General features: G+C 42.6%; 1 protein-coding gene across 1 annotated transcript in view; it reads left to right on the forward strand.

Annotated features, from left to right (window-relative positions):
- LOC106599387 (beta-1,4-galactosyltransferase 2) overlaps window positions 1-26,705 on the forward strand; it is a 142,991-nt gene that overhangs the window by 59,950 nt on the left and 56,336 nt on the right. Inside the window, exon 4 of the mRNA XM_014190597.3 lies at window positions 20,345-20,580. Within this exon, the coding sequence (XP_014046072.1) occupies window positions 20,345-20,580 (236 nt within the window). The remainder of the gene's footprint in view (window positions 1-20,344; window positions 20,581-26,705) is intronic.

Here is a 26,705-nt window from a genome sequence, read left to right on the forward strand (position 1 = left end):
ATTTAGTTATTTCAATATCAAGTCTGCATCTGAGGGAAAGCAGCAAAGGACGGCTGCTGCACATAGATGCCACACATTCAACTCCTGTAAGCAATTTTGCCCTCGTTTCTTTCCAATTCCAAAGTCCAATTTTTGCACACAGTGCATCCTAGAATAGTGCCTCATCAAGTGTGGCTATATAGCCTTCTGTATAGTGTGTTGTGGTAAACTATAGCCTACCTGCTACCATATTTGGATCCGTTTTGATGCAAGCTAAATTTGCGTCTTTACTACTTCCACATTATTATTCTGAGATCAGGAGATCTCCCAAAGTACAGACCACGTCCCAGATAGCGTAATAATGTACTGTACTGTGATTATAATTTACAGCAGGCTTTTTTAATCACATAATTAGCCAGTATCAGTTCAGATCCCAATTACCAAGTCCTCCCATTCACTGAAGATGTTGAGATCTCTTTATGTTTGTACTGTATTATTCATTTGACCTGTTCCTTGTGCTCGATCTTATGGAATGTGCAGTATTGGGGTGTAATGTACAGTGAGGGAAAAAAGTATTTGATCTCCTACTGATTTTGTACGTTTGCCCACTGACAAAGAAATGATCAGTCTATAATTTTAATGGTAGGTTTATTTGAACAGTGAGAGACAGAATAACAACAACAAAAAATCCAGAAAAACGCATGTCAAAAATGTTATAAATTGATTTGCATTTTAATGAGGGAAATAAGTATTTGACCCCCTCTCAATCAGAAAGATTTCTGGCTCCCAGGTGTCTTTTATACAGGTAACGAGCTGAGATTAGGAGCACACTCTTAAAGGGAGTGCTCCTAATCTCAGCTTGTTACCTGTATAAAAGGCACCTGTCCACAGAAGCAATCAATCAATCAGATTCCAAACTCTCCACCATGGCCAAGACCAAAGAGCTCTCCAAGGATGTCAGGGACAAGATTGTAGACCTACACAAGGCTGGAATGGGCTACAAGACCATCGCCAAGCAGCTTGGTGAGAAGGTGACAACATTTGGTGCGATTATTCGCAAATAGAAGAAACACAAAAGAACTGTCAATCTCCCTTGGCCTGGGGCTCCATGCAAGATCTCACCTCGTGGAGTTGCAATGATCATGAGAACGGTGAGGAATCAGCCCAGAACTACACGTGAGGATCTTGTCAATGATCTCAAGGCAGCTGGGACCATAGTCACCAAGAAAACAATTGGTAACACTACGCCGTGAAGAACTGAAATCCTGCAGCGCCCGCAAGGTCCCCCTGCTCAAGAAAGTACATATACATGCCCGTCTGAAGTTTGCCAATGAACATCTGAATGATTCAGAGGACAACTGGGTGAAAGTGTTGTGGTCAGATGAGACCAAAATGGAGCTCTTTGGCATCAACTCAACTCGCCGTGTTTGGAGGAGGAGGAATGCTGCCTATGATCCCAAGAACACCATCCCCACCGTCAATCATGGAGGTGAAAACATTATGCTTTGGGGGTGTTTTTCTGCTAAGGGGACAGGACAACTTCAAAACAAACACTTGTCACTGTAGTGATACCCTGTAAGACACATCCATTGTACCATTAGTTATAGGTAACTAATTGTACCCTTGCAGTTCGTACCTTAACAGAGCTATATGTGTACCTTAGTGACAATATAGTACCATTCTTACATAAAGTCCACAGAACAAAAGCGTACTTTTAGAAAATTAGCCTTCTGGAAACAAAGTAAACTTTAGAAGATGAATTGAAACAAAAGAACGCTTAAATACCCTCGCATGGTAATCTTCAAGCTTGGCAGGGTTGTGTTTCAGAGGACACATGGCTCTTGACCTTTGCCTCTCCCGAGTCTGTAAGGGAGCTGCAGCGATGGGACAAGATTGGGGAGAAAAAGGTGTAAAAGTAAACAATGAAAGAATGATTCATGGTCAGTTAATTTGATTACTTCAGGACCTGTCTGATAGGTTGAGATAAAACGCAAGGAATACACACTGAAAAGACAATACAAAAGAGGAAATATAGCATATATGCCAATAACAATTTTATGGATGTGTGTGGGTGTGTGTGTTTGTGCATATGAATGGGAGTGTGAAGGTGGGTGAATATGAATATGTGTAGAAGAGCAGGAGAAAATGGCAGATGCATAGGGTCTATGTATGTGAATGAAGGAGAATGGATGAGTAAGTTGATGTATGGATGGGTGTAAATGTGTCTGAAAAGAAGGGAGGGTGGGAAAAGACAGGAGGTTGGGACAAACTTGGCTTGGGTGGGTAAGGGTGGGCAAGGATGGGAGGTTGTGACAATCTTGGCTGGGCAAGGGTCGGGTTGTAAACTGGGAGGTGGAGAGGGACATGCTTGGATTGGGAAAAAAGGACGGAAGTATTTCTCTATACTACAATGTAATTTTATTTATTTTTGTGACTTGCAAATCTGCTGTAAAATGAATAAGAGCTCTGGCCAAATTAAGAGAGGAGGTCAAGTCATTATTATTCCTTGTTTGCCATTATAGTTCAGATCCAATGGTGGTTATTGGCAAGACTGGAGATGGGTTCAATCCGAGGGATCGGGACAGGGGGATCTGGGGGAGCATCAGACACTTCCCTGAAGTATGTGTGGTGCCTCCACTCATCTCCCTTCGGACTCTTAGAGCCCCACCAGCCACTATACTCCAATAACCCTGAAGCAACTATCAGCAAATAAAAAAGAATCACTAAAAATGTAAAATCACCCAAAATATTAAATATTAGACACAATATTTCCCATAGATTTTTATTTGATATTTTAAGTAGTGCCGCTATTTACTCAAATGACAACACACGTCACTCAATTCAGTGCCTCCGAGTTCCATGTATCGAACAGTTATTTCAGTTATATTAAAACCAGGAAAATCTGGAGTCCCTTGCCGATTACAGACCCATAAGTTGATTAAATTGTGATAATAAAATAATAACAAAACTCATAAGCAACAGACTGGCAAAAGTATTACCAGACTTTATAAATATTAATCAAACAGAGTTTATTAAAAATAGACAATTAAAAACAAATATAAGAACATGTTTTAGTATAATACAATACGCAAAAAAACAAGATTTAGATTTATCAATAATCAGTCCCTCCAGGATTTGGCGAAAGAAAATGGTGATTTCTGCAACCAAAAATGCTTGATATTGCGGCAGCATTTCTGAAATTCTGCGCTGTTTTTTTTCACGTTCATTTCATATAATGCAATAAAAAGTAATGTGTGCTCATTTTTAGGACGATTTTAAGCAGAATACATAATACAAAAACAATTAGAAACATCTAAAGTGCTCAATTTTGTTTATTTTCCTGAAAAAACAGCTCTGTCATAATTCACTCACACACACACACACACCTCTCCTCTCCATCAGGTTTGGGGCTTGCTATCAACACGAGATGCACCTCCCATTCCCACTCTCAAAAAAGCCCCAAATAGATTCAAAACTGATCAATTGCTTTCAATTTGAGGATCGATATTTCTTTCGCATAAATTGTCTTCAAAATACTTCAGATTGTGATTTTTTTCTGAAAGGGTCGCAAGGGAGATAAAGAACAGAAAACGTAAAATAGAGTATTGTGGTTGATATGCACTTTTAAAACAGTATTACCATTTCAAAAAAATCCAGAAAGATTGTGTATTCGTGATCCATATTAAGTTTTACAGAGAGTTTAAAACGGCAAAGCTGACAAATTGCACTCAGTGCTTTGAGCAGCGTTCTCCGTAGAGCAGAGTGCCGACCACCCTACTAAAGCCAAGGTTAGCGTAGTAAAATGCCACTCAACTTGATTCTTTCAGCGCTTGCCACAGTCTTCCCTGCTACCACTTCAGTCATGGTGATCTGCCGCTGGAACTGTTCTGACATTCTCATATGCTTTGCTGATTCGAAATGACTGTTGATTGTCGACTTTCTCTCGTTTCCAAAAACATTTGGAAATTGTTTTGCACGGTCTTTAGTTGTTATTTTTGTTGGCAAATGAGATTGATTTCCGTTCATTGTACTGCCGTTCATTGTGGTGCCAGGACAACAACCTCTCCCTCAATGTGAGCAAGACAAAAGGATCTGATCGTGGACTACAGGAAAAGGCGGGTCAAATATGCCCCCATTAATGTCGACAGGGCTAAAGTGGAGCGGGTCGAGAGTTTCAAGTTCCTTGGTGTCCACATCACCAACGAACTATCATGGTCCAAACATAGAAAGACAGTTGTGAAGAGGGCACGACAAAACCTTTTCCCCCTCAGGAGACTGAAAAGATTTGGCATGGGTCCCCAGATCCTCAAAAGGTTCGACAGCTGCACCATCGAGAGCATCCTGACCGGTTGCATCACCGCTTGGTATGGCAACTGCTCGGCATCTGACCGTAAGGCGGGGGCCAAGCTTCCGGCCATCCAGGACCTATATACTAGGCGGTGTCAGACGAAAGCCCATAAAATTGTCAGAGACTCCAGTCACCCAAGTTATAGACTTTTCTCTGCTACCGCACGGCAAGCAGTACTGGAGCGCCAAATCTAGGACCAAAACGCTCCTCAACAGCTTCTGCCCCCAAGCCATAAGACTGCTGAACAATTAATAAAATCGCCACCCCCCTCCTCCCTTTTGTACACTGTTGCTACTTGTTGTTCATTATCTATGCATAGTCACTTCACCCCCACCTACATGTACAAATTACCTCAACTAACCTGTACCCTTGTAAGTAAGCATTTCATGGTAAAGTCTACACTTGTTGTATTCGGCACTTGCGACAAAATAAAGTTTGATTTGATTTATCAGCCATCACTCATCATCTTCGTATGTGTATATGCTGACAGCCAGGGGGAAAAAAACGTTGTTGACGTGTGGTTGGATTGGGCCATTTTCCACGGTAACAGTGCAGTAATTGGTCAAAATTACGAACCCGCTTTTGATTGGACCCTTTTATGCACTAAAAGTGCGGGGATTGGTCAAAATTGCGAGCTCTCGCACAATATGCACTGATTGCATAATTTAATGCAAAATCAACCAATCACAGAATCCTGGAAGGACTGAATAATGGCTGTTGATGCCGAAAAGGCTTTTGACCGTCTTGAATGGGCTTTTCTAATCAAAAATTGAGGCACTCAACTTTCCAGCTGAAATAATACATTTCATAAAAATATTCTAGAAACATCCTAAAGCAAAAATATACACAAATAATACATTATCTGATTAAATTGCTTTAGAAATGGGTACGAGACAGGGATATTCTCACTCCCCCCTCCTGTTTGCCCTGGCAATTGAAAGCTTGCAGAAATAATTAGACTGGACCCAAACGTAACAAGTATCAATATTTATTATTTCCCGACGATCTTCTGATGTACTTGACTAATATTGAAAACTCAATGCCCCCTTGTTTAAAACATTTTTGGAATACCCTAAAATGATAATGGAAAAAACTGAAATAGTGGCAATAGGAAAAATAAAAATAACTCATGATCTACAGAAATCCTTTAAGTGGACCACAAAAAATATTAAATAATAGGATGCTTAGTAAGTGACAACAAAAAAAGCAGATCTATATAAATTAATAATCTCCCCATACATTTTACTGGTGGAATAAAACTCTTCAGAATGGCATTACTTCCAAAGTTTTTAATATACATTTTTGGTAATACCAATTACCCCACCGAAGACATTCTTTAAAAAAGTATACTCTGCCATAACAGGCTTCACATGGGCAAATAAAATTCATGGAATAAATAGGAAAGTTTTACATGTCCCTAAATCTGAGGGTGGTTTTAACTTCTTAAGGACAGACGTTCTGCTAGCGGAACGCCTAACCAATATCCAATGGTAGAGCGTGGCGCGAAATACAAATACCTAAAAAATGCTATAACTTCAATTTCTATTATTTTCTACTATTTTACACCATTTTAAAGACAAGACTCTCGTTAATCTAACCACATTGTCCGATTTCAAAAAGGCTTTAAAGCGAAAGCACAACATTAGATTATGTCAGGAGAGTACCCTGCCAAAAATAATCACACAGCCATTTTCAAAGCAAGCATATATGTCACAAAAACCAAAACCACGGCTAAATGCAGCACTAACCTTTGATGATCTTCATCAGATGACACTCCTAGGACATTATGTTATACAATACATGCATGTTTTGTTCAATCAAGTTCATATTTATATCAAAAAGCAGCTTTTTACATTAGCATGCGATGTTCAGAACTAGCATACCCACCGCAAACTTCCGGTGAATTTACTAAATGACTCATGATAAACATTGACAAAATACATAACAATTATTTTAAGAATTATAGATACAGAACTCCTTTATGCAATCGCGGTGTCAGATTTTAAAATAGCTTTTCGGCGAAAGCACATTTTGCAATATTCTGAGTACATAGCCCGGCCATCACAGCTAGCTATTTTGACACCCACCAAGTTTGGGACAACCTAAACTCAGAATTACTATTAGAAAAATTGGATTACCTTTGCTGTTCTTCGTCAGAATGCACTCCCAGGACTTCTACTTCAACAACAAATGCTGTTTTGGTTCCAAATAATCCATAGTTATATTCAAATAGCTCCGTTTTGTTCATGCGTTCAGGTCACTATCCGAAGGGTGACACGCGAGCGCATTTCGTGACAAAAAAATTCAAAATATTCCATTACCGTACTTTGAAGCATGTCAAACGCTGTTTAAAATAAATTGTTATGCTATTTTTCTCGTAAAATAGCAATAATATTCCAACTGGGCGACGTTGTATTCCTTCAAAGGCTGAAATATATATTTTTTGAATTCTTGTGAATGCACCTCTCAGTCTCACTGTTCCCAGGCTGACCACTAACAAATTCTCCTGCTGTTCTTCGCCCAGAGACAGCAGACACCCTATTCCACTTTCTGGCGCCTTCTGAGAGCCAATGGAAGCCTTAGAAAATGTCACGTTACAGCACAGATGCTGTATTTTCGATAGAGATGCTACAGAAGGACAACAAATTGTCAGACAGGGCACTCACTTCCTGTATGGAATCTTCTCAGGTTTTGGCCTGCCATATGAGTTCTGTTATACTCACAGACACCATTCAAGCAGTTTTAGAAACTTTAGAGTGTTTTCTATCCAAATCTACTAATTATATGCATATTCTAGTTTCTGGGCAGGAGTAGTAACCAGATTAAATCGGGTATGTTTTTTATCCGGCCGTGAAAATACTGCCCCCTATCACAAACAGGTTAACATTCCATATTTGGAATTCAACTCATCAACTCGCCACCCAAGGCTTTTACTTGCAACATATTGTTAAATTCACTAAAGAGGAACAATGGGTACATATTGATGATGCACATGTGTAAGAGTGCAATAGTATGGTCTCTATTAATAAATCCATGTGGTGAGTCCAGATAAACGTTTAGAGTTATTTGGTTTAATTCCACCCATCAGTCTCTTCTATTCTTCCTTTAGAATTCTAGAACGTTTCACATAAACAATGTTCATCCACTAGGAGTAGTGGTAGAGTCCAGAGTCTTGATAGTCAACACTCCAAACAAAAGAAACAGTATGGTGCCTCAATAGTCAATGTATGCAATCTATCACAGTGATATAGCTTCAGACTGATAACACGTAATGAAAATAATAAAGAGCAGTGGACTGATTTCTCCAACCATCAGCATTAAATACTCAAAAAGAAACAGTAGTTTCAAAACCACATACAGTATTCAACAAGGCATAACAAAGTATTTCTCACACTCAGTAACCCTCAATAACCAGTACCCAAATAGTTTGACACTAGTTGGGGAAATATTCAAACAGTCATCCAACCCATTACCTTGTAGATAATCAACCATTGATTATTAGATAACCTGAAAGTAAGTCACAATTAAAATGGTCAATAAAATAAAATTGATTTTGTTTCAACTCAGCGACTCAAGCGCTAAACTGTCTTCAAAGACAATGCCTTTTCAGCTCCCTTCATGGAACTTTTCTCCCATCAGAGAATAATGTTTTTTCTCTTACAGTCACTGTGAAATCACAAGTCTGCTTCTCTCATAAGTAACCAAACGAAATATCTTCAGCTAGAATTAGTTAGTAATCTGCTTCTATAGTCAGAGCTTGCGATACGCTCCTACTCATATGAGTTTCCAGAATTGCTGTATTTGCATTAACTGCACGGTCTGCTACTGTGGCTAATCGTTATTCTTGCCAACTCACACCGTCACTGTCCGTTCACACTGTTACTATCTCGTTCTATGAATGAAGTTAAGTCTAAATCCAATAGTGACAGGTTTTACTTCCCTTTGCTGTAGTTCAATGTCCGCTTTCCTCGAGCTACAACTTCCCGCACTATTCAAGCAAGAAAATGAACCGGATTCTACAAGAACCAATATCACTCCTTAAAAACACAACCCTATGGAACAATCCTTGGATAGCTTTTCAGAATTCACAGATAGATTGGCTAAATTACAGTTCATGAAAATATACCCTTAATCCAGTATAAACTAATGTACACTGAGTGTACAAAACACTCTTTCCATGACATAGACTGACCAGGTGAATCCAGGTGAAAGCTATGATCCCTTATTGATGTCACTTGTTAAATCCACTTCAATCAGTGTAGATGAAGGGGATGAGACAGGTTAAATAATGATTTTTAAGCCTTTAGACAATTGAGACATGGGTTATGTACAGTATATGTGCCATTCAGAGGGTTAATGGGTAATTGCCTTTGAACGGGGTGTGGTAGTAGGTTCCAGGTGCACCAGTTTGAGTCAAAAACTGCAATGCTGCTGGGTTTTTCATGCTCAACAGTTTCCCGTGTGTATCAAGAATGGTCCACCACCCAAATGACATCCAGCCAACTTGACACAACTGTGGGAAGCACTGGAGTCAACATGGGCCAGCATCCCTGTCGAACTCAATATTAGGAAGGTGTTCTTAATGTTTTGTACACTCCGTTTTTTTAAATTTATTAAACAAGGGACAAAATTCACAAATTCTACAGCATAACGGCAGAATCATGTTTTAAGTGTAAAACTAACAACGACTCAATAATTTATGCCTTCCGGGAGTGCTATAAAGTCCAAAAGTTATGGGCAGCGTTAGAAAGCTGGCTGTCAGAAGTTTTACAATGTAAGTTTGCTTTTTATCTGTCTATCTGCCTATTTCAAGACATGGAATATGGGGGTGCGGTGAGATACAAAAATAATATTAACTTATATTGAAGAAGCTATTACTTAAATACTGGAAGTCAAATTATACTCCAACGTTAAGAGAATGGAAGAATCAAATGATTTATTATTTAAATATATATATTTTTTATCCGACTACAGACAGACACAACATAACACAATTTGAAGTCATATGGGGTCTTACAAGTATTAGAAACAACATTGGGTGTGGATACGGTGGGAATGTGGGTCTTAGCAAGTGTGATGTCATTAATGTTTGTGGACGTTAAGTTGTTTAGATTTTTTTGTCTATGTATGTTTTTTGTTTCTGTAAAAAATGTATTTTAAAAAAGCAAAAAAGTGAAATAAAATAGTAGGAAGAAAAGGTACCACCACAGTGACAAAGCCAGTTGTTATTTTTAAGTGGCAAAAATGTGCCTCTTCTCTATTTCCAGTCCCTAACGTGTATGGTTGCAAAGGGAAGGTATATTACTGGAAACATTCAAAGTTTACCAGTAAACTACAACAATTGTACCTTTCAAGGATTTTATGTAATCTGTCACAATACATCTAGTGACCCTTTTGGCTACTTCAGATTATCACAGGTGTCTGTAATCATCTCTGGCCCTCTGTGTGGCCTTATCACATGTAAAATGTATGAAATAATTATACTGAGCAAAAATATTAACGCAACATGTAAAGTGTTGGTCCCATGTTTCATGAGCTGAAATAAGAGATCCCCGAAATGTTCCATACGCACAAAAAGCTTTTCTCTCAAATGTTTTGCACAAATTTGTTTGAATCCCTGTTGGTGAGCAATTCTCCTTTGCCAAGATAATCCATCCACCTGACATGTGTAGCATATAAAGAAGCTGATTAAACAGCATGATCATTACATGGGTGCAACTTGTGCTCGGGACAATAAAAGGCCACTATAAAATGTGCAGTTTTGTCACACAACACAATACCACAGATGTCTCAAGTTTTGAGAGAGTGTGCAATTGGCATGCTGACTGCAGGAATGTTTGCCAGAGAATGTAATGTTAGTTTCTCTACCATAAGCCGCCTCCAACGTCGTTTTAGATAATTTGGCAGAATGTCCAACCAGCCTCACAACCGCAGACCACGTGTAACCATACCAGCCCAGGACATCCATATCCGGCTTCTTCACCTGCGGGAGTGTCTGAGACCAAACACCCAGACAGCTGATGAAACTGGGGAGTATTTCTATCTGTAATAAAGCCCTTTTGTAGGGAAAAACTCATTGTGATTGGCTGGGCCTGGCTCCCCAGTGGCCCTGGCTCCCAGGCCCACCAATGGCTGCATCCCTGCCCAGTCATGTGACATCCATAAATTAGGACCTAATGAATGTATTTCAATTGAGTGATTTCCTTATATGAACTGTAACTCAGTAAAATCGTTGAAATTGTTGCATGTTGCATTTGTATTTTTGTTCAGTATAAATAATATGATTAAAATTGAATGACAAAGCTGTAACACATTATGCTAATTATAAAACATCCATCCAGTGAATACATTGGTGTTTAATATGAGGGTTTCAGCATGAAATATCCTTTATATATTTTTTTACACCCTTTTTTTCATTTTACTATGTCAGTATTTATTTGTTGTCAATGTTTTAACGTCAAACTGGTGACAGTTGTGAACACAGTTAATAATTTGGAAGAGTTGCAGAGTCAATTTAAAGTAATGCCATTGTTGATTAGATGCTTTTTCATTAATTAGGCTATTTTCTCTTGGACCCTATGGTCAGTCTACTAGAAACTGATGGACAATATGGACACAGATATAATAAATTAATACTATATATGATACTTAAAAAAAAAAGTTATTCAAGTATAAATGACCAAAGTTACAATAGATTGCCAGAGATTTTCTGTTAATTACCAAAATGAGTTTGGTAAATTACTGGTAACTTTGCAACCCTACTCACGTGTACACGCCTCTTTGATGGCCTCACAGGCGCAATCCCACTTCTAACATAAATGTAGCTAAAATCAGGGGTAGCCCCAACCGGGACTCAAACCCAGGTCCAGCGACTGTCAAGCCAACACCTTAACTGCTACACCAGCAGGTACAAACCTCCTGGCAAATTCGCAAGGTGTTGTGTTAAGGTTGCTACAATTACTTTTTATTGTCACATTCTCATATGTAAGCCTTTATAAAAACTTTTAAACTGGCAGTGGACATGCTCAAATCTTAATGTACCTTGACCGTACCCCTTTTTTGAGAGTTCATGCTGTTTATGTATGCTTATTCGTGAAATCCAATCTCCATATTTTCTCAATAGTATCTAACCATGCATTTCTTAAGATACTGGAGATGTTACAGCAATAATGGTGCTGTTGAGGAAAACAATGTCGTCATAGAATAACAGGGGCATATCATCATCATCATCAATAACAACTCAACACCACCAACAAAAACAGCCACATTGCTCTAAGTGTGTGTGTGACAGTGTGTGCAGAGTGAAGTGTGTGTGTGTGTGACTGTGTGTGCAGAGCGAAGTGTGTGTGTGTGTGACTGTGTGTGTGCAGAGCGAAGTGTGTGTGTGTGTGTGACTGTGTGTGCAGAGCGAAGTGTGTGTGTGTGACTGTGTGTGTGCAGAGCGAAGTGTGTGTGTGTGACTGTGTGTGTGCAGAGTGAAGTGTGTGTGTGTGTGTGACTGTGTGTGTGCAGAGTGAAGTGTGTGTGTGCAGAGTGAAGTGTGTGTGTGTGTGTGTGTGTGTGTGTGTGTGTGTGTGTGTGTGTGTGTGTGTGTGTGTGTGACTGTGTGTGTGCAGAGCGAAGTGTGTGTGTGTGTGTGCAGAGTGAAGTGTGTGTGTGACTGTGTGTGTGCAGAGTGAAGGTGTGTGTGTGTGTGTGTGTGTGTGTGACTGTGTGTGTACAGAGCGAAGTGTGTGTGTGTGACTGTGTGTGTGCAGAGTGAAGTGTGTGTGTGTGTGTGACTGTGTGTGCAGAGTGAATTGTGTGTGTGTGTGTGTGTGTGTGTGTGTGTGAGACTGTGTGTGTGCAGAGTGAAGTGTGACTGTGTGTGCAGAGTGAAGTGTGTGTGTGTGACTGTGTGTGTGCAGAGCGAAGTGTGTGTGTGTGTGTGTGTGTGTGTGTGAGACTGTGTGTGTGCAGAGTGAAGTGTGTGTGTGTGTGTGTGTGTGTGTGTGCAGAGCGAAGGTGTGTGTGTGTGTGTGTGTGTGTGTGTGTGACTGTGTGTGTGCAGAGCGAAGTGTGTGTGTGTGTGTGTGTGTGTGTGTGTGTGTGTGTGTGTGTGTGTGTGTGTGTGTGTGTGTGTGTGTGTGTGTGTGTGTGTGTGTGTGTGTGTGTGTGTGACTGTGTGTGTGCAGAGTGAAGTGTGTGACTGTGTGTGTGCAGAGCGAAGTGTGTGTGTGACTGTGTGTGTGCAGAGTGAAGTGTGTGACTGTGTGTGTGCAGAGCGAAGTGTGTGTGTGTGTGTGTGTGAGACTGTGTGTGTGCAGAGTGAAGTGTGTGTGAGACTGTGTGTGTGCAGAGTGAAGTGTGTGTGTGTGTGTGTGCAGAGCGAAGTGTGTGTGTGTGTGTGTGACTGTGTGTGTGCAGAGCGAAGTGTGTGTGTGTGGTGTGTGTGTGTGTGCAGAGTGAAGTGTGTGACTGTGTGTGTGCAGAGCGAAGGGTGTGTGTGTGTGTGACTGTGTGTGTGCAGAGTGAAGTGTGTGTGTGTGACTGTGTGTGTGCAGAGCGAAGTGTGTGTGTGTGTGTGACTGTGTGTGTGCAGAGCGAAGTGTGTGTGTGTGTGTGACTGTGTGTGTGCAGAGTGAAGTGTGTGTGTGACTGTGTGTGTGCAGAGTGATGTGTGTGTGTGTGTGTGTGTGTGTGTGTGTGTGTGTGTGTGTGTGTGTGTGTGTGTGTGTGACTGTGTGTGTGCAGAGCGAAGTGTGTGTGTGTGTGTGACTGTGTGTGTGCAGAGTGAAGTGTGTGTGTGTGTGACTGTGTGTGTGCAGAGTGAAGTGTGTGTGTGTGCAGAGCACTGACTGTGTGGGCAGTGTGTTCCAATTATCTTCCCATTAGTGGAGTTCAGATCCACTCATACTATGTCCACTTTACACATATTAATGAGTCATTCCCTAACACTAACGAGTGGATTAGGGGAGGACACGAAGTGAGAAATATGAGGGAGGGGGAGCATACCTGGGATGAGGGCTTCCTGCGCTGTTGTATCCCAAATGGCACCGTAGTCTCTATGTAGTGCACTATTTGTTTTACCAGACCCCTATGGAGTAGTGAACTATATAAGGAAATAGGGTGTCATTGGAGACACAGCCTGTATGTTAGTCAGTGGGTTCAGGCTTAACAGGTTACATGCTAGAATGATACAGATTGGTATCTAACTCACCTTGCCTTGTCGATGACTCAGAGGTCATATGGAGTGTCTGTCTATATGAGCCACATAATTCAGTTAGCTTCAATCACACTCTCTTCTAATGCATCATTGATTGGTCTTTTCAGCACATAGTACATACATTAATTATGAATGGATTACCTCATGATATGAGAGAGTTGTGGTAGCGTTCACTCTGGGGGCCAGAGAAGACAAAGAAATGGTTTGTTGTTGCAGACAGATCATTAGAATGATAAGACCCGAGAGGTATACTACAAAGCAGGATCAATGAGTTAGCCAGCTAACTTTGATAAACAACCAAAAAATATCTACTGATTTTCTGGTTCATTAAGAAAGCTAAACATAGATATGTGTTTTTGGTTGTTGAATCAATTAGACGATGCCCATTTCAAGTTATTAGAAAATATTTAGGCAAGTTAGCTGACTAACTCATTGATCCTGCTTTGCATTATACCCCTCCAAGTGTATTGTTGCTGTTGTTGTGGCTCTAGATGGGCATTGCAGGTTCATAATTGCTTTTCATGCCTGTATCCCAAACGGCACCGTATTCCCTATATAGTGCACTACTTTTGACCAGGGTCCATAGGGAGTGCCATTTGGGATGCAGCCCTTGTCTTTTTATTTTTAGTGTCTTAGGTGTTATCATTTCAAAGCTGTGGATACTGTTTTCATCAGAGGCAACATCATGCTTCACCTTGCTGCAAATGTTTATTTATACGTACCCAGTTTGCTTTTAGTATTTAGTAGTTATTAGGATCCCAGCGGCTACTCTTCCTGGGCTCCAAACAGGAATCAAAACACAACAAATAAAATCACATATCACTATATAATACAATGCAAAATACCTGTGTCTCTTCACAGTCCCCGTCATGCCGTAAGTTATATATTTTTTTGTATTTTACCCCCTTTTTCATGATATCCAATTATGATCTTGTCTCAATCCTGAAAATCCCCAACAGGCTCGGGAGAGGCGAAGGTCATGTCATGCGAAACATGACCCGAAAAACCACGCTTCTTAACACCCGCCCGCTTAACCCGGAAGCCAGCCACAACAATGTGTCGGAGGAAACACCGTCCAACTGACGACCGGAAGTCAGCCTGCAGAAGCCCAGCCCACCACAAGGAGTCACTAGAGCACGATGAGCCAAGTAATCCCCCGGTGGCCAAACCCTTCCCTTACTACACTGGGCCAATTGTGTGCCACACTATGGGACTCCCGGTCACAGCCGGTTCTGACACAGCCTCGGGTCAAACCCGGGTCTGTAGTTCTTTTTAATTTAACCTTTATTTAACTAGGCAAGTCAGCTATGAACAAATTCTTATTTACAATGACGGCCTACCCTGGCCAAACCCTAACCCGGACGAAGCTGAGCCAATTGTGCGCCGCTTTATGGGACTCCCAATCACAGCCGGTTGTGATACAGCCTGGAGTCGAACCAGGGTCTGGAATGACGCGTCTAGCACTGAGATGCAGTGCCTTAGTCCGTTGAGCCACTCAGGAGCCATGCAGTGCCTTAGACCGCTGTGCCACTCGGGGAGGCCTCTGTAAGGTGTTCTTTTATATGTTTCTTGAATCTGTTTTTTTTGCCATCTTGAGTTACCTGGAGTAGCAGAAAGTTCCATGAAGTCAATACTGTGCATTTCCCAGCCTCCGTTCTGGACCTGGGGACTGTGAAGAGACCTCTGGTTGCATGCTTTCCCCTCAGGAGGCTGAAAAGATTTGGCATGGGCCCTCAGATCCTCAAAAAGTTCTACAGCTGCACCATTGAGAGCATCTTGACTGGCTGCATCACCGCTTGGTATGGCAACTGCTTGGCATACCAAGCAGTTAGCTTTTAGTATTTAATAATTATTTGGATCCCAATTAGCTGCTGCCGAGGGTCAAAACAGGAATCAAAACACAACAAAGACTCACAAGGCACTTCAGAGGGTATTGCATACAGCCCAGTACATCACTGGAACCAAGCTCCCTGGCATCCAGGACCTCTATACCAGACAGTGTCAGAGGAAGGCCCTAAAAATTGTCAGACTCCAGCCATAGACTGTTCTCTCTGCTACCCTACGGCAAGCGGTACCGATGCACCAAGTCTGGAACCAACAGGACCCTGAACAGTTTCTAACCCCAAGCCATAAGACTACTAAATAATTAACCAAATAGCTCCCTGGACTGTCTGCATTGACTCTCTTTGCATTAACTCTTTTAACTCATCACATATGATGCTGCTACTGTTAATTATCTCGTACCCCTGCACATCGACTTGGTACGGGTACTCTGTGTATATAGCCAAGTTATCCTTACTCTTTGTGTATTTATTCCATGTGTTAATATTTTCTATATTTTTCTCTCTGCATTGTTGGAAAAGGACCCGTAAGTAAGCATTTCACTGTTAATCTACACCTGTTGTTTACGAAGCATGTGACAAATAACATTTGATTCGATTTGATGTCTTGTGTGGTACCGACGAGTGTCCGAGCTGTGTGCCAACTACTTGAACCGACAGTTCGGTACTTTCAACACATCAACACCTTGCACAAAGACCAATAGCGATGCGGTCCATCTCTCCTCAACTTTGAGCCAGGAGAGATTGACATGCATGTTATTGACATTCACCTTCAGTGAACATCTAAGTGCAATACATGCTGCTCTGTTCTAGACCAACTGCAATTTGGTCTGACCACGCAACCTGACCACACAACCGGTCAGTAATCCAGGTATGACAAAACAAGGAACTGGAGGACCTGTCTGGTTGACTGAGATGACAAGAAAGCAGAGAAATGCCTCATCATGGACAGAACTCTTCCCATTTTAGCAACCATTGAGTCTTTATGTTTTGATCATGACAGCTTGCTATCTACACCTAGCAGTTTAGTCTACTCAACTTGCTCAATCGCCACAATATTTAATAATACATCTATATGAGGTTTAGGGTTGATTGAGTGACTTGTCCCCCAACTTTTTTTAGATACACTACAGGGCCAAAAGTAGGTGGACATCCCTTCAAATGAGTGGATTCGGGTATTTCAGCCACACCGGTTGCTGACCGGTGTATAAAATCGAGCACACAGCCATGCAATCTCTACAGACAAACATTGGCGTTAGAATGGCCTGTACTGAAGAGCTCAGTGACTTTCAACGTGGCACCGTCATAGGATGCCACCTTTCCAACAAGTCAGATCGTCAGAATTCTGCCCTGCTAGAGATGCACCGGTCAACTGTAAGTGCTGTTATTGTGAAGTGGAAACGTCTAGGAGCAACAACGGCTCAGCCGCAAAGTGGTAGGCCACAAAAGTTCACAGAATGGGACTGCCGAGTGCAGAAGCATGTAGCGCATAAAAATTGTCTGTCCTCGGTTGCAACACTCACTACCGAGTTCCAAACTGCCTCGGTAAGCAACATCAGCACAAGAACTGGTCATCGGGAGCTTCATGAAAAGTGTTTCTGTGGCCGAGTAGTTGATCACCATGTGCAATGCCAAACGTCGGCTGGAGTGGTGTAAAGCTCGCCACCATTGGACTCTAGAGCAGTGTAAATGCTTTCTCTGGAGTGATGAATCACGCTTCACCATCTGGCAGTCCGACTGACGAATTTGGGTTTGGCTGATGACAGGAGAACGCTACCGGCTAGGCCCCTTAGTTCCAGTGAAGGGAAATCTTAACACAACAGCATATAATGACATTCTAGACAATTCTGTGCTTCCAACTTTGTGGCAACAGTTTGGGGAAGGCCCTTTACTGTTTCAGCATGACAATGCCCCCATGCACAAAGCGAGGTCTTTACAGAAATGGTTTGTTGAGATCGGTGTGGAAAAATTGACTGGCCTGCACAGAGCCCTGACCTCAACCCCATCGAATACCTTTGGGATGAATTGGAATGCCGAATGCGAGCTAGGCCTAATCGCCCAACATCAGTGCCCGACCTCACTAATGCTCTTGTGGCTGAATGGAATCAAGTCCCCGCAGCAATGTTCCAACATCTAGTGAAAATCATTCCAAGAAAAGTGGAGGCTGTTATAGCAGCAAAGGGGGGACCAACTCCATATTAATGTCCATGATTTTGGAATGAGATGTTCAACAAGCCATGTAGTGTATTTAGCATCAGCCTATTGCTAGTTACCCATTCTAAAACTGACTGGAGCTCTATGTTAACCTCTTGGGGCTAGGTGGGACGCTAGCGTGCCACCCGTGGTGCACTCCATCAACAGCAGGTGCATTTCAAGAGCGGCAAATTTGAATCCAAATAAATGTCAAAATTCAAATTTTTCAAAAATACAACTATGTTACACCATTTGAAAGATAAACATCTCCTTAATCTAACCACGTTTTACGATTTCAAAAAGGTTTTACTGCGAAAGCATAAATTTAGAGTATGTTAGGACAGTACATTTACAAGAGTTGTGTGTAATGTTTTGTCAAGTCAAAGACAGGGTCACCAAAACCATAAAACCAGCTAAAATGATACACTAACCTTTTACAATCTCCATCAGATGACACTCCTAGGACATTATGTTAGACAATGCATGCATTTTTAGTTCTATCAAGTTGATATTTATATCCAAAAACAGCGTTTTACTATGGCATTGATGTTGAGGAAATCGTTTCCCTCCAATAACCGGCAGTCAAGTCAGCGTCACAATATGTTAAGGGTGTTAGTCATCTATTTTACTGTCGAAGTGTATACAGTTGAGTCGTCAGCATGCATAGACACACAGAGTTTATTGAAGGTCAGTGGAAGGTCATTAATAAAAACAGCAAACAATAATGGCCCAAGCCGGCTGCCCTGCGGTACACCACACTCAACCGAATTTGCATTAGAGAGGCTTCCATTAAAGCTAACCCTCTGTGTTCTATTAGATAGGTAACTTTCAATCTATGATAAGGCAGAGGATGTAAATCCATAACACCTACAGTTGAAGTCGGAAGTTTACATAAACCTTAGCCAAATACATTTAAACTCAGTTTTTCACAATTCCTGACATTTAATCCTAGTAAAAATTCCCTGTCTTAGGTCAGTTAGGATCACCACTTCATTTTAAGAATGTGAAATGTCATAATAAAAGTAGAGAGAATGATTAATTTCAGCTTTTATTTCTTTCATCACATTCCTAGTGGGTCAGAAGTTTACATACACTCAATTAGTATTTGGTAGCATTGCCTTTAAATTGTTTAACTTGGGTCGAACGTTTCGGGTAGCCTTCCACAAGCTTCCCACAATAAGTTGGGTGAATTTTGGCCCATTCCTACTGACAAAGCTGGTGTAACTGAGTCAGGTTTGTAGACCTCCTTGCTCGCACATGATTTTTCATTTCTGCCCACAAATTGTCTATAGGATCGAGGTCAGGGCTTTTTTGTTGGCCACTCCAATACCTTGACTTTGTTGTCCTTAAGCCATTTTGCCACAACTTTGGAAGTATGCTTGGGGTCATTGTCCATTTCGAAGACCCATTTGCGACCAAGCTTTAACTTCCTGACTGATGTCTTGAGATGCTGCTTCAATATATCCACATAATTTTCCATCCTCATGATGCCATCTATTTTGTGAAGTGCACCAATCCCTCCTGCAGCAAAGCACCCCCACAACATGATGCTGCCTCCTCCGTGCTTCACAGTTTGGATGGTGTTCTTTGGCTTGCAAGCCTGCCCCTTTCCCTCCAAACATAAAGATGGTCATTATGGCCAAACAGTTCTATTTTTGTTTCATCAGACCAGAGGACATTTCTGCAAAAAGTACAACCTTTGTCCCCATGTGCAGCTGCAAACTGTAGTCTGGCTTTTTATGGAGGTTTTGGAGCTGTGGCTTCTTCCTTGCTGAGCGGCCTTTCTGGTTATGTTGACATAGGGCTCGTTTTACTGTGGATATAGATACTTTTGTACCTGTTTCCTCCAGCATCTCACAAAGTCCTTTGTTCTGGGATTGATTTTCACTTTTCGCACCAAAGTACGTTCATCTCTAGGAGACAGAACGCGTCTCCTTCCTGAGCGGTATGACGGCTGCGTGGTCCCATGGTGTTTATACTTGCGTACTATTGTTTGTACAGATGAATGTGGTACCTTCAGGTGTTTGTAAATTGCTCCCAAGGATGAAACAGACTTGTGGATGTCTACGATTTTTTTCCTGAGGTCTTGGCTGATTTATTTCCATTTTCCCATGATGTCAAGCAAAGAGGCACTGAGTTTGAAGGTAGGCTTTGAAAGACATCCACAGGTACACCTCCAATTGACTAAAATGATGTCAATTAGCCTATCAGAGGCTTCTAAAGTCATGACATTTTCTGGAATTTTCCAAGCTGTTTAAAGGCACAGTCAACTTACTGTATGTAAACGTCTGACCCACTGGAATTGTGATACAGTGAATTATAAGTGAAATAATCTGTCTGTAAACAATTGTTGGAAATATTACTTGTGTCATGGACAAAGTAGATGTCCTAACCGACTTGCTAAAACTATAGTTTGTTAATAAGACATTTTTGGAGTGGTTGAAAAACAGGTTTTCATTACTCCAACCTAAGTGTATGTAAACTTCCGACTTCAACTGTATGCGTTTTCAGCAATATGTTATAATCAATGATATCAAATGCCACACTAAAGTCTAACAAAACAGCTTCCACAATCATCAGTCATTTGTGTCAGCATGTTGAGTGCCCTTCCCTATAAGCATGCTGAAAGTTTGTTGTTAATTTGTTTTCTGTAAAATAACATTGTATTTGGTCGAACACAATTTCTTCTAAAAGTTTGCTAAGCACCAGTAACATGCTGATTGGTCGGCTGTTTGGCTACTTTGATGTTGACCATGTATTCCCCCTTTCTCTCTGCAGTGGGCCGCCTCCTCATCGAGTTTGCCTCCCAGATGACAATGGAACGGGTGCAGAAGGAGAACCCAAACGTGACGGAGGGGGGCAAGTACACCCCACCGGACTGCCGTGCCAAACAGAAGGTGGCTATCATTATTCCATTCAGACACAGAGACAACCACCTCAAGTACTGGTTGCACTACCTGCACCCCATCCTACGACGGCAGAAGATCGACTACGCCATCTATATCATCACCCAGGTCAGTGGAAAGCAGGTCTTCAGGAAAAACTGCCATTAGTCAGGCTGCTTTTACGTAGTATGGGGCCTTATACAGTTGTTATACCATATAGCATGTCATTAAAGGTTGACTCAGGATCAGCTGCCTCTAACCTGGACCTACCTTTTACCACAAATCGCTATTAGCCAAACAGGGAACTGAGTCCTGGAACAGTTAAAGGGACTTGATGTTAATAATGGAATACCTCTGGCTACTGACTCTGTAACCAAAGGTAGACAGATCTTTGAATTACCACTATGTACAAATATGAGATGAATTTGGCCTATAAGCCAATGCATTCTGCTTTTCCATACTTTATTGAGTGACATATTTATTCCCAAAGAGCTACATGAGGAGGCAAAGGACCATCTTATTAGGACTTAGCATGATGATTCAGCTAGTTATAATGGCCCAGCCCTTCCATGCCCACCCCTGTTCACCATGGGAGAATGGAAGTGTCCACGACAAGTCCCCACCACATAGGGGTAGAATGCTGGGTAATGAGCTCTGATGTCTTCCGTCAGTCAGTCCTGTGGGTGCAGCGCGAAGTCCTAATCACTCCCTCCATGGAACAGGCAGTTTTGCTCCGCCTGCTCAGCTCAACTTAGCCCGATGTGTCTCTTGTTGTATGTTCCATTCTATCATATCTTCTCCAGGACTGTCCTGGCCGTCGTTATTATCCATGTCAGAGACTTCGCCTTCTCTATCATTAATTCAGCGCTGGTTTTTATTCTGCACTGGGAACTAAGAAGCGGACCACTGTGTGTGGTGTGTATGTGCGTGCGTGCATGTGTGTGTTTGTGTGTGCTCACGTACGTGTGTGTGCAATGCTTCGGTTTCCTCCTTTGATTTCCATCTGGTATATTCTCCCTGAATATCTACTGTAGTAAAAGTTTGGATGATGAGCAGAACAGGGTTCTTTTCACAGTTTTGTGTTTGTAGACCTGTAAATAAGGGTGTCCTGCCTATTGGGCTTTGGACTAAATGTGAGGCATATCTTATCTAGCCTGATAAATGGAATTGCATATCACCATTTGAACTGTCAGATGCTTGAAGCACATAATATTATCCAAGAAGCATATTTATATGAAATATAACATCAGTTCCACGTAGAGTTAATTTCCATTAGAAACGATGACAGAGGATTGACTCACCAAGACACCAAATGGCAGCCGCAGGGAATAGCCTTGATTTGTATAAATGTTTTATGTTAATTACACTAATTTTTTGGTAGTTGCATCTAATGGTTGTGCCTTTGTTATATACAGCCTATAACTACAATACATGTCCCTCCAAATGAGTGTTTTGTGATATATCTGACTTTGGTCTTTGTGCAACACCATTAGCATTGTAACTAGGGCTGTTACGGTGACCGTAATACCGCCACACTGGCGGTCACGAGTCATTGACCGCAGCCAAATTCTATGTGACCGTTGGATCACGGTAACTAGGCTTCTCCAAAACAGAGCTCTGATGCCACTGGTGGTCAAGAGTAGCCTACCAAACTTGCTAACGGCCAGTTGCTAATGGTCGGTACTCAGCGCTTTATTGTCACTCTGATGTCAATGGAAATGCAATCTAAATCCAAATCAAACACCTCATGAGAGCCCTGGCATTCAGAGTTTGAATGGAATAGGATCACCTGTTACGTAGTGAGAGCCAGCTCCTCTTAGCTGGTTGATGCATGGAATGAAAGTGTTCCTATACCATCATTAAGTTTGCAGACGACACAACAGTGGTAGGCCTGATCACCGACAACGACGAGACAGCCTATAGGGAGGAGGTCAGAGACCTGGCCAGGTGGTGCCAGAATAACAACCTATCCCTCAACGTAACCAAGACCAAGGAGATGATTGCGGACTAGAGGAAAAGGAGGACCGAGCACACCCCCATTCTCATCGAAGGGGCTGTAGTGGAGCAGGTTGAGAGCTTCAAGTTCCTTGGTGTCCACATCAACAACAAACTAGAAGAGTGCACGTGAAGAGTCGTGAAGAGGGCACGACAAAGCCTATTCCTCCTCACGAAACGAAAAAGATCCTGAGATCCTCAAATGGTTCTACAGCTGCAACATCGAGAGCATCCTGACTGGTTGCATCACTGCTTGGTACAGAAATTGCTCAGCCTCTGACCGCAAGGCACTACAGAGGGTAGTGCGTACGGCCCAGTACATCACTGGGGCTAAGCTGCCTGCCATCCAGGACCTCTACACCAGGCGGTGTCAGAGGAAGGCCCTAAAAATTGTCAAAGACCCCAGCCACCCCAGTCATAGACTGTTCTCTCTACTACCGCATGGCAAGCGGTACCGGAGTGCCAAGTCTAGGACAAAAAGGCTTCAACAGTTTTTACCCCCAAGCCATAAGACTCCTGAACAGGTAATCAAATGGCTACCTGGACTATTTGCATTGTGTGCCCCCCCCCAACCCCCTTTTTACCCTGCTGCTACTATGTTTATCATATATGCATAGTCACTTTAACTATACATTCATGTACATACTACCTCAATTGGGCCGACCAACCAGTGCTCCCGCACATTGACTAACCGGGCTATCTGCATTGTGTCCCACCCACCACCCGTCAACCCCCTCTTTTACACTACTGCTACTCTGTTCATCATATATGCATGGTCACTTTAACCATATCTACATGTACATACTACCTCAATCAGCCTGACTAACCGGTGTCTGTATGTAGCCTCGCTACTTTTATAGCCTCGCTACTGTATATAGCCTGTCTTTACTGTTGTTTTATTTCTTTACCTACCTATTGTTCACCTAATACCTTTTTTGCACTATTGGTTAGGGCCTGTAAGTAAACATTTCACTGTAAGTTCAACACCTGTTGTATTTGGCGCACCTGACAAATAAACTTTGATTTGATTTATAAACCCATGTTACGCAACATTTCAATATGCTATGCAATTAAGTGAAAAAACAGAGTTTTGAATGCCTCTATTAAAAAGAGGATCCCATCAGCTTTCTATAGGCTAGGCCTACTATATTTATTTCTCAACTTTCCTAATATTAAGCACATTGCTTCGCTTTAAAACCGGAGTAGCCTACCTGGCTGGCATGAAAATGAACCGCTGGAAAAGTGTCCTATATTTATCAAGTCAACCCAAGTGCAGACTGTGTTGAAGTAACAATGTTTATTGTAAACAACAGGGGCAGGCAAAAGACAGGTCAATGCAGGCAGGGGTCGATAATCCAGAGTAGTGGGGCCAAAGTACAGGACGGCAGGTAGGCGGCAGGGTCAGGTCAGGCAGAGGTCGATATTCCAGAGTAGGGGCAACGGCACAGGATGGCAGACAGGCTCAGAGTCAGGACAGGCAAGGGTCAAAACCAGGAGGACAAGAAAAATAGAGACTGGGAAAAGCAGAAGCTGAGAAAAAACTGGTTGACTTGAACAAACAAAACAAACTCACCCAGACAGACAGAAAACACAGGTATAAATACCCAGGGGATAAGTGGAGAAGATGGGCAACACCTGGAGGGGGTGGAGACAAGCACAAGGACAGGTGAAACAGATCAGGGTGTGACAGTACCCCCTCTAGGGACGCCACCTGGCGTCCTACCTGGACGCATACCTGGTTGAGCGGGGTGTCGGCGTTGGAATTCAGAGATGAGGCCTGGGTCCAGGATGTCCCTAGCGGAGACCCAGCACCTTTCCTCCAGGCCATAACCCTCCCAGTCAACCAGGTACTGGAATCCCCTGCCCCGAGGTAAAACCTTCAAGAGACATCTCACCCTGTAAGCCAGTTGGCCGTCGATGAGATGGGGGAGGGGTGGGCCTGGAAACAGGAGACATGGGTTTAGATCTAGACACATGAAAAGTAGGAAGTATTCGGAGGGTACGGGGCAACAGATGACGAACAGCAGAGGGGCTATTCATTTTGGAGCAGGGGGGAAAGGTCTCAGCTTCCGGGGGTATAGCCACGGGGCTCTAGCAGGCGTGCCTGCACAGCCGGCTTAAGATCCACCAGAGTACTCATTCCTACCAATGAGCTAGGTCTCTTGAAGGGACAGGTAATGACCAGCAGTATCGCAATACAGACAACTCTGTGTAACAGTTTAGCTTCCATCCCTCTCCTCGCCCCAACCTGGGCTTGAACCAGGGACCCTCTGCACACATCAACAACTGACACCCCACGAAGCATCGTTACCCATCGTGCCACAAAAGCCGCAGCCCTTGCAGAGCAAGGGGAACAACTACTTCACGGTCTCAGAGCGAGTGACGTCACAGATTGAAACGCTATTAGCGCGCACCACCGCTAACTAGCTAGCCATTTCACATCGGTTACATCTGGGTGTTAAGTCTGAATACGCATTCGGCTGGAGACAGCCAAGCCCTGCCGAGCAACATCGGCTCGGGAAGGGGCAAATTGGCAGTCTTCGGAGGTTTCTTGGAGGAACTCGAGTAAGCTCGGATCCTCTAGGGGACGAAGACGCCGGGGTGACGGCGCTGCTACCAGCTGGGTTACTGAGGGGCTGGGAGGTTACCGTCGTGGTAGGCTGCCTAGTAAGCAACCCACGGAATTGCTCCTGCAAAGCGTCCAATGCTAGGTCATGACGTTCGGACACGTCCTGGAACCCTTCCATCAGACCACGAAGCAACTCCTTGTGTCTACCAATGAGAGCTCCTTGGGTGGCATTGCAGAGCTGGTCCAAGTCTGCTGGGTCAGTCATAGCCAGTTCGTACTATCAGGTTTCAGGTAAGACCCAAGTGCAGACTGTGTTGAAGTAACAATGTTTATTGTAATTACAGGGGCAATCAAACGACAGGTCAAGGCAGGCAGGGGATGATAATCCAGAGTAGTGGGACCAAGGTACAGGATCGGCAGGCAGGCCCAGGTCGATAATTCAGAGTAGGGGCACAGGACGGCAGGCAGGCTCAGGACAGGCAAGGGTCAAACCAGGAGGACGAGGAAAAAGAGAGACTGGAGAAAAGCAGAAGCTGAGATAAAACACTGCTTGACTTGAACAAACAAGACGAACTCGCCCAGACAGACAGAAAACACAGGTATAAATACCCAGGGGATAAGTGGGGAAGATGGGCGACACCTGGAGGGGCGTGGAGAGAAGGACAGGTGAAACAGATCAGAGCGTACAGATTATGTATTTTCTTTTTTTTCCCCTGCCCCTGTTTCGACAGGTGCATGATAATAGCCCATTCTAAATCAAAACTAATTTCACACATGTATTATTTAGTATATGTAAAGACAATATTAAATTGAGAATAGTCTGATGGGTGAGAATATTATCACTTGTGAATGATGCCCAGCGTGTGCATTCTAAGACAAGAAACAGCACATTCATATTTGTTTACTTTTTCAAATCATAGTCACATGCATCATGTAGCCTAGCCCATAGGCCTACAGTATATGTTTTTGGTTTGTATTACAACTAAAGTGGCCAAATAACTGAAAACATAGCCTGTAAGCCTAAGACCCTTGAAACAGGGTTGGTAAGCCCATAGCGTACAGAGCTGTGAAACGTGTTCTTATAAGCCATTACGCAAACAATAAGCCAATCGCGTTTTCACTGGCCACTATTTAAAAGAGGTTCCCAGCTTTCTCATGCTGCTATATTTATTGCTCAATTCTAAAATTAAGCACATTAATCTGCTTTACAACCGGTGTAGCCTACCTGGCATATTAAAAACGTAACCTCCATTTGCTATTAGAGCACAGGCTACGGATGACATGTTTGTGGGCCATTCTAAGTAAAAAATTATTACACCTATTTTTTTTATTTTACAAGGCAAGTCAGTTAAGAACAAATTCTTATTTACAATGACGGCCTTCCCCGGCCAAACCCGGACAACACTGGGCCAATTGTGAGCCGCCCTATGGGACTCCCAATCACGGCCGTATGTGATACAGCCTGGATTCAAACCAGGGACTGTAGTGACACCTCTTGCACTGAGATGCAGTGCCTTAGACCGCTGCACCACTCGGAAGACCATATATTAGTAGGCTATATGTAAAGACCAGAATAGTCAGATGGGTGAGAATATTATCAAGTGCTTGTCAAATTGTGAATGAGAGAATGATGAAGTGTGTGCAGCCTGCGCAAGAAACAGAGCAGAGTGCATGCCTTTCATGTGACTTT

Source organism: Salmo salar, chromosome 03 (assembly GCF_965601325.2).
Source record: "Salmo salar chromosome 03, fSalSal1, whole genome shotgun sequence".
NCBI lineage: Eukaryota > Metazoa > Chordata > Actinopteri > Salmoniformes > Salmonidae > Salmo > Salmo salar.